The 17,754-nt window shown below is 63.1% G+C and overlaps 1 protein-coding gene across 3 annotated transcripts in view; it reads right to left on the bottom strand.

Moving 5' to 3' along the window:
- The window catches only part of ADAP1 (ArfGAP with dual PH domains 1), a 35,188-nt gene that overhangs the window by 2,564 nt on the left and 14,870 nt on the right, over positions 1-17,754 (bottom strand). For 2 of the 3 annotated variants that reach the window (XM_081135078.1, XM_081135080.1), the window contains exons 3-10: positions 13,429-13,520; positions 10,000-10,082; positions 4,081-4,193; positions 3,232-3,378; positions 1,478-1,561; positions 1,169-1,231; positions 521-592; positions 10-238 (exon numbers count right to left, since the gene is read on the bottom strand). In XM_081135078.1, coding sequence (XP_080991204.1) covers positions 10-238; positions 521-592; positions 1,169-1,231; positions 1,478-1,561; positions 3,232-3,378; positions 4,081-4,193; positions 10,000-10,082; positions 13,429-13,520 — 883 coding nt within the window. The remainder of the gene's footprint in view (positions 1-9; positions 239-520; positions 593-1,168; positions 1,232-1,477; positions 1,562-3,231; positions 3,379-4,080; positions 4,194-9,999; positions 10,083-13,428; positions 13,521-17,754) is intronic. The other variant, XM_081135079.1, reaches the window with a different exon arrangement.

Here is a 17,754-nt window from a genome sequence, read left to right as displayed (position 1 = left end):
GGCCCTCACCTGCATACTCCTGGGGCAGCATGGGCCTGTCCACCACCTGCCGGAAGGCCTCCACCCACGCCCGCTGCTCCGGCTCCGTCTCACAGGCCAGCAGGAACCTGCGCTCCGGCGTGACAATGGTGATGCCGTGAGGCCAGTGGTGGCCCTGGGTGGAAGGCGGGAGCCTGTCCAGCACTGTGTAGCCGCTCTCACTGCTGCCGATGAAGACTTCCCCTCGGGCGAAGGCATCCTGTGGGTGGGGACAGGCTGAGCCAGTCGGGGGCCCCAGCCCCCCGTCCACTCCACCCCACGGGACATGGGAGCCATGAGGACTGTTTTCAGGGCAGCTCCCTGTCCAGGCCCAGCTCTGTGTAGAGCTGGGTGAGGCCCAGGGGCCTAGGACCCCGAGAGCCATCCCCCTCCCTCACAGCAGAGCTGCCGCTTGGGTGCTTGTTCCGTCTTGGGTGACAGGAGCAGGAGGCACGTCCACCCTGCAGGGGCCCAGCCGACCTGGGCCATGGCCCTGCCTTACCAGGGGGTCCTTGAAGTACATGAGTCTCCGGTCGTCCATAGTGAACCAGCGCCTCCGGAAGCCTTCTGTCTGCTGTGGGTCAGAGGGCCAGCGACTGGCAGGTTGGCCTGAGGCCAGCCCCCAGCCCCAAACAGCTGACCACCGGGAGGAACAGGGGGAGTAGGAGGGGCGGGAGGGGGCAGGGGGGAAGGGGGCACGGCCCACACGCATCCACCCAGCCCCTGGCTCAGCCGCCTCATGCCCCGCGGGTCACGCTGCACAGGGCCTGTTCCTCTGCCTCCTGCCCTTCCCTCCACGGCCCTCGGCGCCTGCTCCCCCCTCCCGTCTGCGCCTTGTCCCTCCGAGCGGGGCCACCTGGGTCCTGGGGTGAGTCACCCTGTGGCCTGGACTGGGCCCAGCAGGGGCCCAGGTACTTGATGGAGAGGGGTGGGGCCTGGCCTGAGGGTCAGTGGGGCCCCTGCTCTTACAGAGCATTTTGGAGGCCAAGGCCATTCACACCTCGATGACCCGCTAGAAACACAAAGGCAAGTTGAGGCCTCACTGGAGTGTGGCTGCATTTTCCACCGCCAGGGCCACTCCCCCACCCTCCAAATGACAGGCTGACCACAAATGAGGCCTGGGGAGCCCAGGGCACCCGATCAGACGCACCTTGGGACCCGTTTTCTCCATGTAGCCTTCCTTCAGGTAGTTCCTGGTCAGCTTCGGCACCAGCTAGGGTGGAGAACGGGCTCAGCCACCCAGGCCGGGCTGCCCAGGCCGGGCGCCCCGCTCCAGCTGTACCCCACGCACCCAAGCCCCTCTCCCTGCAGCTCAGGTCAGGTGCCCCAGATTAAAGGAGGGCCGCTGTGGTCACTTCGGGGGGCCACAGGCGTCAAGGGAAGGGTCCTCTGGGGTCCATGTGGGCCTTGGTCAGCCCCCAGCCCCCCCCAGGGGGCAACGGCGGCAGCAGCCACTCACATCCACGTCGCTGGCCCCCGGGAAGGCCACCTGCAGGTAATGGAAGCGGGCGGCGCGGAGCGCGTTGAACCAGTCAGCCATCTCCTGCGGGCAGAGGCTGGGTGTGGGCTGCGGCCTTGGGGCTGGGCGCCTGCCCTCCCCAGGCCCATCCTGGGGCCTGTCCACTCCCACAGCCTCCCTTCTGCCCTCTGCCCCTTGGAGGAAACTTCTCCCACGGGAGAGGGAACGAAGCACAGACGCAGGAAGGAGCCACTGGCGTTAGAGATAAGACGCTACAATCGGGGAACAAGAATACGTTCTTCGAAAAAGGAACCTGCCGAGAGCCAGAGCAGCTCTGCAGAGCGCGAGCGAGAACGGAAACAAGGCTCGGAGACAAGCTTGAAGGAATTTCCCAGAAAGCAGAGGAAAAGGCGGAAGCGAGAGGTGGGCAGGCGCCAGGGGGCCCAGCCCTGAATCGGCTCCAGAGAGCGGAACCGGGAAGGTGGAGGCCGCTGCTCAGGAGTTCAAGGAAACGGCCTGAGCTACTGGCCGGGAAGGATGCACGAGCTCCCAGCAGAGGACAGGCCCAGCCCGAGCACGCTGTGCGGGAGGACAGGCCCGCCTGGGTCCAGGAGTCCGTGCGGCCGCGCCTTCCGAGCCCTGAAGGCCCAGCTCCAACCCGGAGTCCTGGACCCAGCCACGGAACCGGGCGGCGGGCAGACGCTCCAATGGGCCAGGTTCTCTTTCTGGGAAGCTACCGAGGGTTGTGTCCCCCAGAGGAGGGAGCAAACCCAGAAAGACCAGGGGTCCGGAAACGGAAGCTGTCCAGGAGTGAGATGCCCGGCTGCCCGGGTGCCCGACCGCCCAAGGCCTTAGATCATCGGGGGTGGGGGTGGTAATAAGGGCACAGGTAGCCAGGTGGGCGCGCGGAAGGCAGCTGTCAGCTCCAGGGGAAATAAAACGTCTCGCAGGAAGAGGTAACTGGTTTGCCCTCCCGCCCAGGTCCTACAGCACCTACGGGTCACGCTGATGTGAACACTGAACCCAGAGGTGGGGGTTGCAGTGTACGGGTGCGGTTGGGGTGGGGGCGGTGGGGGGCAGTGGGGGGCACGTGGGGGGGGCCCGCGCCTCACAGGTCACGGGTGATGCCGATGACAAGCCTGGCAACAAGCACATCAGTCACACACAGACACAGTCCGAGAGGTCAGTAAAAACACCTGACAAGAGGACTCTGGGAAGGAGGCAGAGCAGGAAGCCGGGGAGTCCGTCTCCCCACCTGGACCCCCGCTGCAGGGCAGGCTCTGCGGGACCCGCTCTGGCATCGGGAGTCGGCTCAAGTCACAGGGAAGAACACCCAGGGGAGGGCTGGACAGCGACCTGTGGAAATGCTGGGCAGTCTCCGCTCAGCACCATGGCAGCTGCCCAGCCCTGCAGGCAGCTGACGGGCACCCGGAGCCACCGGCCCAAGGCCCGGCTGGCAGGAGCGGGTGGGGGACAAGGACCCGTCCTCAGACATGGCCTGTGCTCTGACCACTGGGCCGCTTCTGGTCACAGGTGCAGCCAAAGTGACTTCCAAGGATGGGAAGGGCAGGCGCCCCCCCTTCGTGTTTCCCTTCTCCCCTTTGGGGAGCCAGACATGAAAGACCAGGACATTCAAGAGACGCTGCATATTCGGGGGAATTAGAAAGTGACCACAGGTGCCCAGAAAAGGCTCAGAAAAGACCCAAGACGACTAAAGGACTGAAGAGCTCCCCCCTCACCCGGCCGGCGAGCACCTTCCCGTCCTCGTGGTAGATGAAGATGTTGCGGGTGCTGTTGTCCTTCAGGTAGGTGACCTGCAGGCCGTGAGGGTGGCCGATCTTGGCCGGCTGGAAGGTGGCGTTCAGATGCTCAATCTTCATGACGGCCTTGGGCTCCTTGGCCTGGAAGAAGGCCGAGCCTTAGCGTCAGGCGGGCAGGGCGTCTCCACACTCGGGGGCAGGGTGGGCTGCGGGAGCCGCCGCAGGCCTGCAGGGTGGCTTTCGGGCAGGCATCCCCCCTGGGCCTGGGTTTCCTAGTCTGTGAGTCTAGGGTAACAGCATCCCCTTTGCAAGGCACGGCAGGCACTGGACACCTGGGCACCCGTCCGCTGCCCCGCCACACGAGGCTCCTGATCTGCCCCGCCCAGTGCCGGGGCGCCCCTTGCCCTGCACCAAGCAGGGGGGAGAGGCTGGGGCCACAAAAATCCCACGGTTACCCGCACTGCGGGTGATGTCTGACCTGGAGCTGGGCTGGGGAGGCTCTGCCAGCTGCAGGGCCTCCGGGACCCTCACCTCCTCTCCACAGGTTGCCGGGGGGACCCAGGGTCACCCCAACATGTGTGTGCTTGTCGCTCATGCCTGGGAGCGCCTGCCAGGGAAGGGCTGGCATCTCCTTTCCAGCATCACCAGGCCTGGCTCCAGCAAGTGACTGAGACCCAGAGTTGGGTGGGGGTGTCCCCTGGGGAGACATGTCCCTAAGGCAGAGGGAAGTGTGGTTCCCTAGAATTCCATGAGGGCAGCTCAGCTGCCAAAGTCCAGCCACCACAGGCCCCCCAAAGGGGAGGCTGATGCTGCCCCGATGGACACCCCTCCCCACCCACTCACATCATTTCTGTTGAAATACTTCAGGGCTCCCTCACGTTCAGTCAGCACAAACTTCCGGCTTAAAAACTGCCCGTTGTCCCGGCCGCGCTTCCAGAGAAAACCCTCTCGGTATCCTGGGGAGGGAAGGACGGGGGTCAGAGGGCAGAGGGGACATGGGGTCAGACAGTCACAGCAGACCAGGACTGGAGGCCACCACTTGGCTATGCCCAGCCCCCAGGTGGACGCTAGGCTCCAGGGGACCCACTGGCTGTGTGGGGAGGAGAGGGTCTGAGTCTGCCCTGGCCCAGGGCCATCTGCCCAGAGCCCACAGGCACTGGGACCCCAGGCTGCCCACTGCTGGCCACCCGCTCAGTGGTCCTATCCTTTTGGACTTGTGACAAGCACACGGAGCTGGGTGCCTGCCCTGTCACAGGCCCGAGCGTTCTTGAGTCCACACCTGTGGGACCACCTGTGGGGGCAGAAGAGCAGAGCAAGGTGTCCGCTGCTGAGCCCCTGCACCTGGGAAGGTCGCCTCACATGGCAAATTGGACTTGGCAGGTGTGGGAAAGGGCCTTGGGGTGCGCAAGTGTCCTGGATGTCCCTGTGTCCCTTGGCATGCGGCCAAGGTCATCATAGGGTCCTCAGGAGGGAGGCTGAGAAGTAGCCACAGAAACTGGTGCAATGTGGCCTTGACCAAGGACGCCCCACCCTGGAGCGGAAGGGCACGGAGGAGCCTGCCCCGCCCACACCTCGATGCCACCCCAGACTCATGGCGCTCTGACGGCAGGACCACAGGACACGGTTTATTCCTGGGAAGGCACCGAGTATGCGCTGTTCCCGCAGAGCAGAGGAGAGAGTGCCCCCCGTGGGCACTGCCAGAGCCCCCATCAGCCCTTTTCCTTCCTTCAGCCCTGATCAGGGAGGAGGGTCACCTGTGCTGCCTGATCAGCGGTTTGTTCCTTTTTATCGTGACGGGGCCGGGGACACTGTGGCCTTGACCAGGCCCAGAGGACGTCATGAGCAGCTTTGCTGGGCCCGCTGTGACCGTGTCTTCCACGGGCACATCCAGGTGGAATCGCTGGTCACACGGTCAGGGCTTGTGGGCTCGGTGGGAACCCAGCTGTCCCTCTGCTTTAGGCTGTGGCTTCAGCACCAGCTCTGGGGTCCGTGACAGGAGGTGGTGTCTGGACCGGGTGCTATTATCACCAGCGTCAGGGGTGGCCGCTGCCCCTCGTGACTCAGCAGCCCCCAGACCTTGATACCAGTATTTCAGATTCCGCCCCTCCTGAACCCGGAGATGGGCCATAAGAAGTAGGCAGCCTGGTGTCAGGAGGGGGCAGCTGGTGTTTCTTGGGACAGAAGGGGCCTGCTCCCTTCCCCGTGACAAGGAGGGCCCCTCATCTTTGAGCCTATGGGACGGCCACCCTGCCCCCAGCCCACACAGCGACACCAGGGGGCACCTCCCTTCCGTCGGCACCGGGGAACAGGACCACCACTGTGTCCCTGAGCCCAGACAGGGCCCCACCCAAACGTGTGTGTTGACTGACACAAGAAGCACTCATCCCAGAGAAAAGTCCACAGGCCTTCGGGTCAAGTGCCCAGGCGAGGCCCCTTCACGCAGGCTGGAGCGACACCATCGGCCAGGACTGTGCCCCATCCCGATGAACGTCACCCGGGAGGAGGCCCCGCCCAGCCCCTGACACATCATCTCATCTAATCCCCAGAAGGACCCTCCAGGCTCTTCCTGTTCTTATCCCCATTGTACAGAAGAGAAGACTGAGGCATAAAGACCAAGTCCCGGTCCAGGGCCACCTCACCAGCTGGAGCCCTCGGCCGCCCGCCCTGCCCGCAGGGACCAGCAGGTGGCAGCAGAGCCCAGGACACGCAGGAGGCGGGCAGGGAAGGGGTGAGGCCCTGTGACCCCACCCCCCTCGGTCAGCGGTCAGCGGTGCTAACACAGCCGTCCAGAGACAACCGCGGGACCGAGAGAAGGCTCCTCCCGCCTGTCCGGTCACCAGCCAAGCGCTTCCCGCCAGCGAGCCGCCTGGACGACCAATTCCAGGCACCTCGGCGGCAGCAGCAGCATTTTCGGACGGTGCTGGCCAGGGTCCCGGACTCGGCCCTGGCGCTGGACAGCGACTTGGCCCTCAGCCCGAAGTGTCACCTCTTAGCCTCCGGGTCCCCGGGCCATGGGACACGGACACCTTCCCGTGCCCGGGCTCACCAGTCTAGGCGCTGCGGGCTCCAGGCCCGGGCGCGTGCAGCCGTGTGCGGTGCCCAGAGACGGCCCCGCCGGGAGGTTTGCTGCTTGGCTCCCGCAGCTGTGGCCGTGCCCCACGAGGGGCCTCGCCGGACTGCACCCAGGGGACACTCCCCTCGTGCACCCATTCATTCAACAGCAGCAGCACCCAACCAGTAGCTGCCAGGAGGGTCCGCTGGATGTGGGGCTGTAGCAGGGGGCCAGGGGCCGGGCTCTGACCCGTGGGTTCATAACTGGACCACTGAGCTGTGTCCCCATTTTGTGCACAAGGAATCCAGGGCCCAAGACATTGCCTGACCTCTGCAAGGTCACAGAGCAGCCAGCAGGGAACTGGGGCCCAAGTCCTGTTCCCGGGAGGGAGGCAGCTGATGGTGAGGCTGGGGGGCTGGCCTGGGAGCTCCCGGGGTCACCGTTACCCCCGTATCACCCAGCACAGGCTGCACCCAGACGGGCTTGCTAGCTTCTGCAGAACGCCCTCCCATGGGCACCAGACCTGTGGATACCCCACCCAGCTGTCTGGGCACCTGGCAGAGCTGGGGTGGGGCCACCCCCTTGGGGGCCACAGTAACCCAAGATCATCCCCCCCCCCATCCACATGCCCCAAACCCTGAGGTCCACACATGGGCCCCAACAAGGACCAGCAAATCCCAGCTCCCACGCAGAACATGCTGCCAGGACGTGGGACACATGGCGGCGAGTCCCGTGGGGAGCCTGCCTGGATCCCAGGGGCAGAGCTGGCCCACCTGCGTCCCAGCTGAACTTCACAAACACGTCACTCAGCCCCCACCAGCAACCCCGGGGATGCTGAGGGCCCGCTGTGTGCTGCACTGACTCCACTTAACGTTTCCAACCACCCACTGGACACCACAGCCCCACTACACAGACGGGGGCACAGGGCAGGCTCTGCCCCTCCCTCAGGCAGACCCTGGCTCCACTGCTCCCCTAGGGCCCCCCTGTGACATTCAGGACGGGGGGGGGCAGCCGGGACCTCCTGCTCTGAACAGCTAGGCAGCTCATGGGGGCAGTAAGGAGGCAGGGAAATGGGGGTGAGCCCCCAGGGAGCAGCGGGGGTCCATGGCCTGGGCGGGAAATAGTGTGTCTGTCAGTGACTGGGGGCGGCCTGGCCCTCTGGACAACAGGGGGCATTGTCCACAGATGAAAGGCTGCCATTGAGGCTCTGGCTGGAGGCGGGACCGGTGTGGGGAGGGAGCCGAGAGCAACTGTTACCAGGGTCACCCCAGCTGGCAGGGGCCTCAGAGGCTGGCCCAGGCACCGGCCACACACCCATGACCTTGGCCGAGCGGCGATGGGGTGTGTCAGGCTGGCACCTGCTGTCTGGGTCCACCTGGAACCTGTGCCCTTGCCACACCCCTTGCGCCCTGACACTAGGTCCTGCCCAGCCTGTCAGCTACCGTGTAGCTACGAGAGGGAGAGGGTGGTGGCTCCATGCCTCCCCCCCACCCCGTCCTACTCACAGAGGTGCCACCAGCAGTCCCTGGCCCCCCAGATTCTCCACCCGGCCTGCGTCTCACGACCCTGACGCTCTTGAAGGCGCTGGTCGGGTGTCTGTCCAGTGTCCCTCAGACTGTTTCTGGTGCATGTCATCAATGCCCGGGTGGTGATGCCCGGGGTGGTCACCCAGGGATGGGGGTCTGCCAGGAAGTCAGCACCTTGGGACCACGCCCTTGGATGCCAGGGGCCCTGCAGGTCTTGTCCGCGAGGTGTCCCTGGTTCCACGTGGTCTCCACGTCTACATTTCCTCCGAGCTCCTGGGTTTCTTCTCTAAGGGCCGCCCCTCTCCCCTCCTCACTGACTGGTTCGTTCTTTGTTTACGTCTCTGGGCCACGGAAGTTTACGTCACCCTGTGGGTCCAGATGTGGCCATGCCATTATTCATCTTGTTGGTCAAACTGTCTGGCTGCGGTCACCAGGAGCCCCTCCAGCCACCAGACTATATGTAGAGCTGTCCCCCGTGGTTCCTGGGCTCGGGTCTGGGTTCATCTGAGCCCCAGCAAGTGACCCACCGCCCCCACTCCAGCACCCCTGGGACACAGCAGGACTGAGTGTGTGGGTTCCTCACACCAGGTCGCAGCAGCCCTGTGAGCCGGGCGCCAGGTCAGGCCCAGGCCTCACCTCGATTTCGGAGCCAGCGTTTCCCAAGCCCCGAGTTCCCCTTTCTCCTCTGTGGGGACTTCTGCATTCAGCGGTGAGAGTGTTCTTGGGGCAAATCCAGGGCAGGAAGTGCCCACGGGAATCCCCATGCTCCTCACAGGCCTGGGAGCAGCCCTCGCAGGACGCCCACCCGACGCCCACACACTGCAAGGCAGTCCCTCATCTCCCGGCACCTGAAAGGGATGGACCAGAGGGCTTTGCTGCCCTGCACACACCACCCCACTTCTGGGACCCAGGCCCACTTTCTATCGTGAGAACCGTTCTCCTGTCCAAAGGCACATGTAACATCATAGCGACTGAGTCACACGCCCACCCCGACCAGTCGGAACCAGAGACGAGACCTCCTCCCACTCCGACCGTCACACGGCCCCTCTGCTCACAGAACCCGCACAGGAGGGTGCAGAGTCTGGACCCGCGGGCGTACAGATGCCGCCCAGAGGGCTGGTTCTGACCCAGGGAGGCAGAACCACGAGGAAGCCCTGAAGCTGAGCCTGACACTACTGACGCCTGGATCAAGCTGTGCCTGAAGGCAGCCCGATTATGTCAGACAAGCCATTTCCTGTTCCTTGTACCCGAGTTGGATCTGTCACCACCAGAGTGTCCTAATGTGAAAACAGACACAAAAATTCAGAGCCACGCTTACATCGGCCCCGCTCGCACCCACCCTGAAATGAGGCCACACACTATATTGTCATCGACCGCTAAGACGCTGACACCAGGAGACAGAGGAGCTTGGCTGAGCCTGCCTGAGGTTCTAGGGCAAGCAGGAAGGGGTTCAGGCCAGAACAGAGCGTGAGAGGGTCCCAGGAGCTAAACAGGCACAGCCCCCCCCCCGCCCACACGTATGGGGTTGTTAGCACAGGAGGAAGTGGCTGTGTGGGGCGGGTGGTGATGGAGTCGGGGCTACACGGCGGCCATGTGTCGGGCAGGGGGCCAAAGGGGGGGCTCGGGGGACGGGGGACCTGGAACGGCCGCTGCACAGGGTGCTGGGTGCATGAAGAGCTGCTCCCAGCCTTGTGACCACAGGCTGGACGTGGGGAACCAGTCAGGCAGCCATGTGGAGGGACCGCTCCGACGGCAGACGAGCGCCTCACGTCCATCCCACCGCGGCCGGCCTGGTGCTCGCAGCAGGCACCTGTTCCAAGCAGCACAAACCCGCGCACGAGCCTCCGGCCTCCAGCCTCCGGACCATCCCGGCTTTGGGGCACATCAGCAGTGCCCCTCTCTGCTCCAACCCGTCCTTGCCAGGACCGGCTCACCCTGCAGGCCACCCCAGGCAGAGGCGGGCTCTCGCAGGAGGGCAGCCACAGCCCTGGGTGTCCCCATGGACCGGCGCAGTCAGGGCCAGCTGTGGGGGCGGGGACTCGAGCGCCGGGTGGCCCAGCTCAGAGCCAGGAGGCCAAGCACCGGACACACATTCAGACCAACGAGCCTGTCCTGGGTTCCCCGGGGTCCTGCAGCTCCCCAGAGGGGGGAGGGAGACCGGACGCAGAGCTGCGGCTACCTTACCTGCAGAGTAGGGCTCCTGCTTCTCAGGGTCGGTGAACTCCTGCCGCTCATACTTGGCCCGGATCCACTGTTCCCGCAGGAGGCTGCGGACAGAGCACAGGGAGGCCTGAGCCTGGGCCTGACCGCAGGCACGGGGCTCCCAAAGGCCCACCAGCCAGAGGCCTTGAGCATGGTCAACGGCCTCACGGAAGGCAGGAGGGAGGACCACAGGCTTTGGCTTTTAAACTGTGTGCTAATCAGATAGTTTTATTACTAACAGCTCCCCTTTCTAAAACACTGAGATATAATTCCCGCGCCACCAGTCACCCATTCAGTGGTCCACACTGCGGATCGCAGTACGTTCACCGGGTGCACAGCCACCCCGCGACCCAGTTCCGGGACATTCCATCACCCCAATAGAAACCTGTGGCATTAGCAGTCATTCCCCGGCCCCCAGAACAACGGCCCCACGTCCTGTCTGATTTCTGGGTTCTGGCACCGATGGGAATGACCATGCAGGGCGGCTTTGTGACCGCACCTCCCCCGGCACCTCTGTTGACTCGTCGGGGGGCACAGGGCTTTCCCGGCCAAACACCTCGTCAGCGCCTCCCTTTAGCAGGAACCTCTGGTTGTGAGGGAGGCTGGGCTCCTACGAGGACTTAGAGAAAAGCCAGGGCCCAGCCCCGCCGCCGCGGAGCACACGGTCAGGCCTGCCTGCCTAGGGGTCCACCACGCTGGGTGCGGCCTCACGGCCCCCCGAATGCCTCTCTCCACGCCCACCCCACCGTTTTGGGACAGCCTGCCCAGAGGTGGAAGCGAGGCCTCCCCTCCTGGGGAGGGACTCCTGGCGGTGTGGCCACACCACTGGCATCCCTGCCCCCCTTCACGCGGCTGTCGGGGGTTGAAGTGCACCCATCTCTCCCCCAAAACCTTAGGTGGGAGTCCTGACCCCCCAGTCCTCAGATTGGCCCTTATTTGGAAACAGGATGGTTGCAGATTAAGACAAGGTCACCCTGGAGCAGGGTGGGCCGATGGAGGGGAAACCTGGACACAGACAGAGGGACAGCCACGTGAGGACACACAAGATGCCGTCTCCAGGCCCCGGAGAGGGGCCTCGGGAGGAACCCCGCATGCCTAGCTCTCCGCGTCCAGCCTCAGGGCTGTCACTCAAGTCGCTGGCCTGTGGCACTTTGTCACCTCGGCCCCAGGAAGAAGGCACAGCACCCTTTCCAACGGGGCCCTGGGGAGACTGGGCCCCGAGCTTCGGGGACCTGAGGCTGCGGGAAGCCGGGGCTGCCGGCGTCTGGCACACAGGAAGCAGCGAGGGCGTTGCCATCAGGGTTAGACCAAGAGGAGTGGTATGACTGTCAGTATCGAAACTCGAAACTTGAGGCAACGGCAGTGACAGGAAGGGCGCCTGGGCCCCAGCCACTGAGTCACTCGCCAGCCGCCAAAAATGACAACGTTGCTGGACCCTCGGCGCTTCCCGATTCCAGCTCACCAGGCTCTGAGCCAGACGCACGGGAGCGGAGGGACCGCTGTGTCCGGAGAACTCACTCCGGGCCACAGCTGGGCACACGCCTCGCGTCCCCACGTTTCATCCCCACGGCACCCGCCCCGCTTTAGAGCTGGGCAAGCGGAGACCCAAGGGCCTCTGCCTCCTGGAAGTGGCTGCCGGCCTGCCCTGCAAAGAGCCCTGTTCCGAGTGTGCGGTGTGCGTGCCCTGCAGGACACAAGGGGATCAGAGGGCCTCCCACTGCCCCACGGCCCTCCAGTGTACAGGGGCACTTGCCCCCACCTCACCACTGACTGCACACAGTGAGCCTGGTGTGTCACCCTCCCCACTCTCCTGGTCGGTCTCCCTGTGGACACCAGGCCAGAGGGGGCTTCTCTGAGACACCCTCCCCCCGGCGGCATCTGTGCCTCCAGGGCCTGGCCTGGGCGGACCTGAGCACCTACTGCGTCTGTGGACAGTGTCGGGCGTGGCTCCTGAGAACCTCCCCTTAGCGGAGGCTTCCAGAAGGCAGGGTCTGCCTGGGCACCAGAGCACGTTCCCCCAGGATGCCCAGTCCCCCGGGGAGGCCCTGACCACACAGCCCTGCAAGGGGCCTGTCGCAGGGACCAGGGTGCCAGGGTCCCAGCAAGGACACAAGCATGTGGGCCACTCTGTCCCTCATCACAGGCTCAGATGGGTGGGAGATACAGGGCAGGAGGCAAATGACCCAACCACAGAGCAGCCTGCGGCCGGAGGGTGACAATATCACCTCTCAGAAGAGCGGCCAGGCGCTGATTCATCCCAAGGCCGAAGGCCTGGGGCCCCAGACTTCCCTGGGAGCCCAGAAGTGGCCACCGTGCCTGGGAAGTGTCATCCCTGACAAACTGCCAGTGTCTGGACACACCTCCCGGCCTCCGCCAGGAGCCCAAGCTCCCCACTCACTTAACGCAAAAGTGGAAGCAGCCGGACACCCACCCTGCCCCACAGGGGCATTTAGTTGACAAAGGGAGCCAGGAGCAAAAACAGGGGAGGTGCTGCTGGGGTGGGGCCCGATTTCGGCATCACTGGCCTTGGGGGTGGGGGCTGGAGATGGGAATTCCCGGCGTGGGGGTGATGGCCCATCCTGGTCCCAGCTCCTCCACTGGGATTCACGTCGCTCTGGGAAACTCCCCCACCCCTCTGGGCCTCAGGGCTCCCTTGTCAAAGCGGCTCATGGAGTGGTTTTAAGAGCCATTCAGTTCACCTCCGAGCTGTGGTTGAGCAGCGTGGACACCCCAGCAGAGGGACAACGTTGGGGTGGGTCTGAGTGACCCCTGAGGGCCAGTTGTGCTCTGGGAGCAGAGGGACCTGGGCATCCTGGGGGAGGGGGGTGATTCAGGGGTTTAGAGGTGCTGGGAGAGACAGAGGGAGCCAGTGAGTGATGTTGAGGGAGGGGGGCCAGGCCTCAGCAGGAGAAAAAGAAAACACAGGGGGCCAGGCCCGAGGGTGCTGGGGAATGTGGTTAGAGATGACCAGGCAGGTGCAGGATGGGTGGGGGTGGATGCGGGGACAGGCGTCCAGCCTGAACAGGAGGAGAGTCACTCAGAGAGCTGGGCCTGGACCCAGGCTGAGGGCAGTCCTGGGAGGCCCCACGGAAGGCGCACGGGACACTGAGGCCCAGAGAGGTCAGTGAGGGATGCAGGGTCCCACACCCACGGCTGCCGCCGAGCCAGACAAGCCGCACCCAACAGCAGCTTCGAACTCAGGCACCAGGCTTGGAGCTACCAGCTGCAAACCGTCGGTCCCCCGGCACCGGCTGCCTCACCAAGAACCACGCAGGAGAGGAGGCCGAGGGGGCTGCCCTGTGCGCCGAGGCCCAGCTTCCCCCGCCCTTCCCCACCCCACGGTCCTCCCACAGCCACAGCCCAACACTCGCTGCTTGCCGGTGACCCCAACAAAGCCCCTTTGTTACTTACTGACAGTCGGAGGACGTGGGCCGGTAGTAGAAAGACGGCACTTTGGACTCATATGTGGCCCTGGCCACGTCGTTCCCGTGGGAGGCCATGAACTGTGAGAGAGAGGACGGGTCAGGGCGCCCGAGGGCTTGGCCACCCTGTCCCAGGGACACTGTCTGGGGTGAGGAGAGATGGGACCTGCCCTTCCCAGCAGGCAGAAGGGGCCTGGGAGGGTGCACAGGGGGAGCCTCCTCGGGCAGGATCTGAGCCCCAGTCCTGTGGCCGCCCTGACTCCAGACGGCGCCGGGCTGCAGGCTGCTCCATCTCTAGAGACTCCACGTTTGCCTCCCTCAGGGGACCCATATTCAGGGAACAGCTAACGTGTGCCAGACACAAGGAGGGCCCTGCAGGCGGGCCAGAGAGCAGGGACACCCGGCCCCAACGAGGCTGACACCCCACGAAGGCACAGGGACTGCGGCGATGAAGAACGTGGGTACGAGGAGTGAAGCAGCAGCACGTGGCAGGGAGTGCAGGGTGACCGTACAGGTGATGGGGAAGGCTCTCCAGGAGGCCACACGCAGGCTGCCCATGGCATGGGGGAACAGCATGTGCAAAGGCCCTGAGGCTGGGACGTGCCAGGCATATGGGAGATGCCCCTGCTGGGTGCGTGACCACACAGGCATTGAGGACAAGGGGACAAGAGGGGGTTCCCTGTGCTCCAGTCCCTCCGCTTCCTGATCCCCGACAGAAACCCCTCCCCCTAAAGTCACCATGCCCTGAGGACCATTGGATCATGAACATGGGGGACCCAAGAGGACGACTAGAAAAAAAATCACAAAACAAGACATTTCTCCAAGTTAGAATTCTAAAATCAATCGCTTGCTGTAGCAGGTATAACAGAAAGAAGGGCCCACGGACGATTCTCGGGCACAACGCCTAACACTCCGCCTAGCGTGGAACTTTTGACTCTACGCAGGACAAATGTCTCCTGAAGAGGCGACAGAAACCTGGGACAAAGACACCTCGCTCTCGGGTGGGAGAGAGAAACGCTGTCTGTGTTAATCTGTGTTTCTTGCAATTCTCAACACACACACACACACACGCACAGAGGAACAGAGTTTTTTAGAGTTAGCAATGATTCTAAAGTTCATTCTAAAATTAAGCAGCAGCCCGGCCGGCGTGGCTCAGCGGTTGAGCATCGACCTAGGATCCAGGTGATCGGGGTTTGATTCCCGGTCAGGGCACATGCCCGGGTTGCGGGCTCGATCCCCAGTTGGGGACATGCAGGAGGCAGCCGATCAATGACTCTCATCATCGATGTTTTTATCTCTCTCTCTCTCTGAAATCAATAAAGATATATTAAAAAATAAAAATAAAATTAAGAAGCAAAGACATGCTAGAAGATTCTGAACGTGAGGGCTCTTCCTCGCAGACGTTACACCTGTTACGATGCAGCACAAGTTACGCAGGTGCTGAGCAGGACGCTGAACTCGGGGGACACACCAGCGGTGCAGAAACAGGTCTGGGGGGCCCAGGCCCAACGCCGAGCAGACCTCACAGAAGGCGACCGGCAGTGAGGGGGACTCAAACCCACGGGCACGTCCGTGGGCTGAGCATCAAGAGGGCTAGGAAGCTGGGAAGCCGGGGAGAAAAAGTAGAGTCGGACTACCTTCCAGTAACATAAACCCAGCTGTGTTAAAGGCTTAATCCCCAGAACTAAACGATAAAAGTGGAAGATAAAAAACCATGGGCAAGCCCGGCCGGCGTGGCTCAGCGGTCAAAGCGCCTGCCCTCGGACCCGAGGCTGAGGGTTCGGTTCCTGGTTAAGGGCATGCGCCTGGGCTACAGGATTCGACCCCGGGGCGCATGTGGGGGGCACCTAACCGATCAACCTCCCTCCCTCCCTCGAAAACCCAGCGGGAAAAAATCCTTGGGCGAAGGCGTAGAAGAATCTTAAACATCACGGGAGAATCTTAATCATTCCGGGAAAACGTAAGAGGAAGTCTCTGTGGCTTCGGGTTAGGAAACGGTTTCTTAGACCTGACACCAAAAGCACCAGCAGCAGGAGCGGAAACGGAAATTCCCCGAATCAAGACCTTTTACGCTTCAAAGGCGCCGTGCAGGTGAGACGCGAACACCGCGGAGGCTCCGAGCTGGGCGAGGCCGACAGGAGGGCCGGCGCCGCGGGCGCGTCCGTGCAGCGGCCAGAACACGGGGACCCACAGACGGGGGGCGGGGGGGGGGGCGGGGGGCGGGGCGTCCGCTGGCGGGCGGGGCCTGGGCCCTGGGCGGGGCGTCCGCTGGTGGGCGGGGCCTGGGCCCTGGGGCGGGGCGTTCGCTGGTGGGCGGGGCCTAGCTGGAGGCATGTTGGTGGGCAGGGCTGGCTCGGGGCGGGGCGTCCGCTGGTGGGCGGGGCGTCCGCTGGCGGGCGGGGGGCGGGGCGTCCGCTGGCGGGCGGGGCCTGGGCCCTGGGCGGGGCGTCCGCTGGTGGGCGGGGCGCCCGCTGCTGGGCGGGGCCTGGGCCCTGGGCGGGGCGTCCACTGGTGGGCGGGGCCTGGGCCCTGGGGCGGGGCGTTCGCTGGTGGGCGGGGCCTAGCTGGAGGCATGTTGGTGGGCAGGGCTGGCTCGGGGCGGGGCGTCTGCTGGTGGGCGGGCCCTGGGGCGGGGCGTCTGCTGGTGGGCGGGGCCTGGGCCCTGGGCGGGGCGTCCACTGGTGGGCGGGGCCTGACGCGCGGGGGGGAGTCTGCTGGGGGCGGGGCCTGGCGCGGGGCGGGGCGTCTGCTGGGGGCGGGGTCTCCGAGGGGCTGGAAGTGCTCAGGCCCTGGACGCACCTGACGGTCGCACAATGCTCTGCGTGCGCTAAATGCCTCTGAATTGTTCATTTCAAAAAGGTGAATTCTCAGCGTGTGGACTTCACCTCAATGCCCCTTGAGAGTATAAACTGTGCTTTTTGCATTTAAAAATTATTGTTGAGCCCGGCAGGTATGGTTCAGTGGCTGAGCATTCACCCCAAAACCAGGAGGTCAGGGTTCGGTTCCCGGTCAGGGCACATGCCTGGGGTACAGGCTCGATCCCCAGTGGGGGGCCTGCAGAAACCTCTTCATTGAGGTTTCTCTCTCTCCCCCTTCTCCCTTCCTCTCTCTAAAATAAATAAAAACATGTTTTAAAAATTGAAAAAGGAAGTTAAAACATAACCCACAATGAGAAAAGGTGTTTACAAATACCATAGGTGACATGGGACTTGTATCCGGAATGTATAAAGAATTCCTCATAATAAAAACTCCTGCCCTGGCCAGTGTGGCTCAGTGGTTAGAGTGTCGCCCACAGACCAGAGTGTCTCAGGTTCGATTTCCAGTCAAGGGTGTGTACCTCGGTGGCAGGTTCCCAGCCCCAGCCCAGGCGTGTATAGGAGGCAACCAATTGATGTGTCTCTGTCTCCATCTCTCTCTCTCCCTCCTTTCCACTCTCTAGAAATTAATGCAGTAATGTCCTTGGGTGAGGATTCAAAAAAAAAAAAAACCCCACCCTAACTCAATAAAAAGACAAATAACCCATTTTTAAAATGGATAAAGGATGTGAATGAACGTTTCTTCAAAGACGACACACAAGTGACCATAGTGACCATGCAGCACATGGAAAGATGCTCCGCACCATGAGCCAGCAGGGAAACTCAAGCCCAAACCAGGCGAGACGCCAGCTCACACTCACCGGGGTGGCTAATGTCAGAGACGGACAGTAGCAAGTGCCTACAGAGAAACGGGCATTCTTACCTCCTGCGGGTGGGAGTGCGCAGCTGTTTGGGGAACAGTCTGGCGGATCCTCAAATGCTAAACACAGACCAAGAGATGACAAGGGGCCCCCACAGGAACTCCCACACGGCGCTCTCAGCCGGAGGAGCCGTGGGCCCGGGGGAGCAGGGCGGCAGAGGCCTGTGCTGTGTGTAACCCACCGTAGTGACCATCCAGCACAGGGGCTGGGGGTGGGGCCCAGTTTATTCTGGGATATGAAAATATTCTAAGATTAGATGCCGGCAGTTGCACAGCCCTGTGAACTGTACTCTTTAGAAGGGCAAGCTGTGTGGTGTGTGAATTGCATCTCGATAAAGCTGTTATGAGTAAAAATAATCCTGGGGTAGAGCAGGCCTGAGTCTGCTATAAACCCTAAAACCACGGAAGGAAAGGCTGACAAACTTGACATCAAAGTGAGAAGTTTCCACTGCAAAAGCCCCCTGAGCAAAGTCAAAAGACAACCTAGAAAAATGTCAACTCCCACCTTGAAGGGTTAAACCCCCTGAAGTATAAGAACCAAGAAAATGGCCTAAGGGGCAGGGGACACAGATGACCCAAA

This window comes from Miniopterus schreibersii (assembly GCF_964146895.1).
Source record: "Miniopterus schreibersii genome assembly, chromosome: 4".
Taxonomy (NCBI): Eukaryota; Metazoa; Chordata; class Mammalia; order Chiroptera; family Miniopteridae; genus Miniopterus; species Miniopterus schreibersii.
Note: the sequence above shows the minus strand (reverse complement) of the source record. Positions and strands in the feature narration are given on the sequence as shown.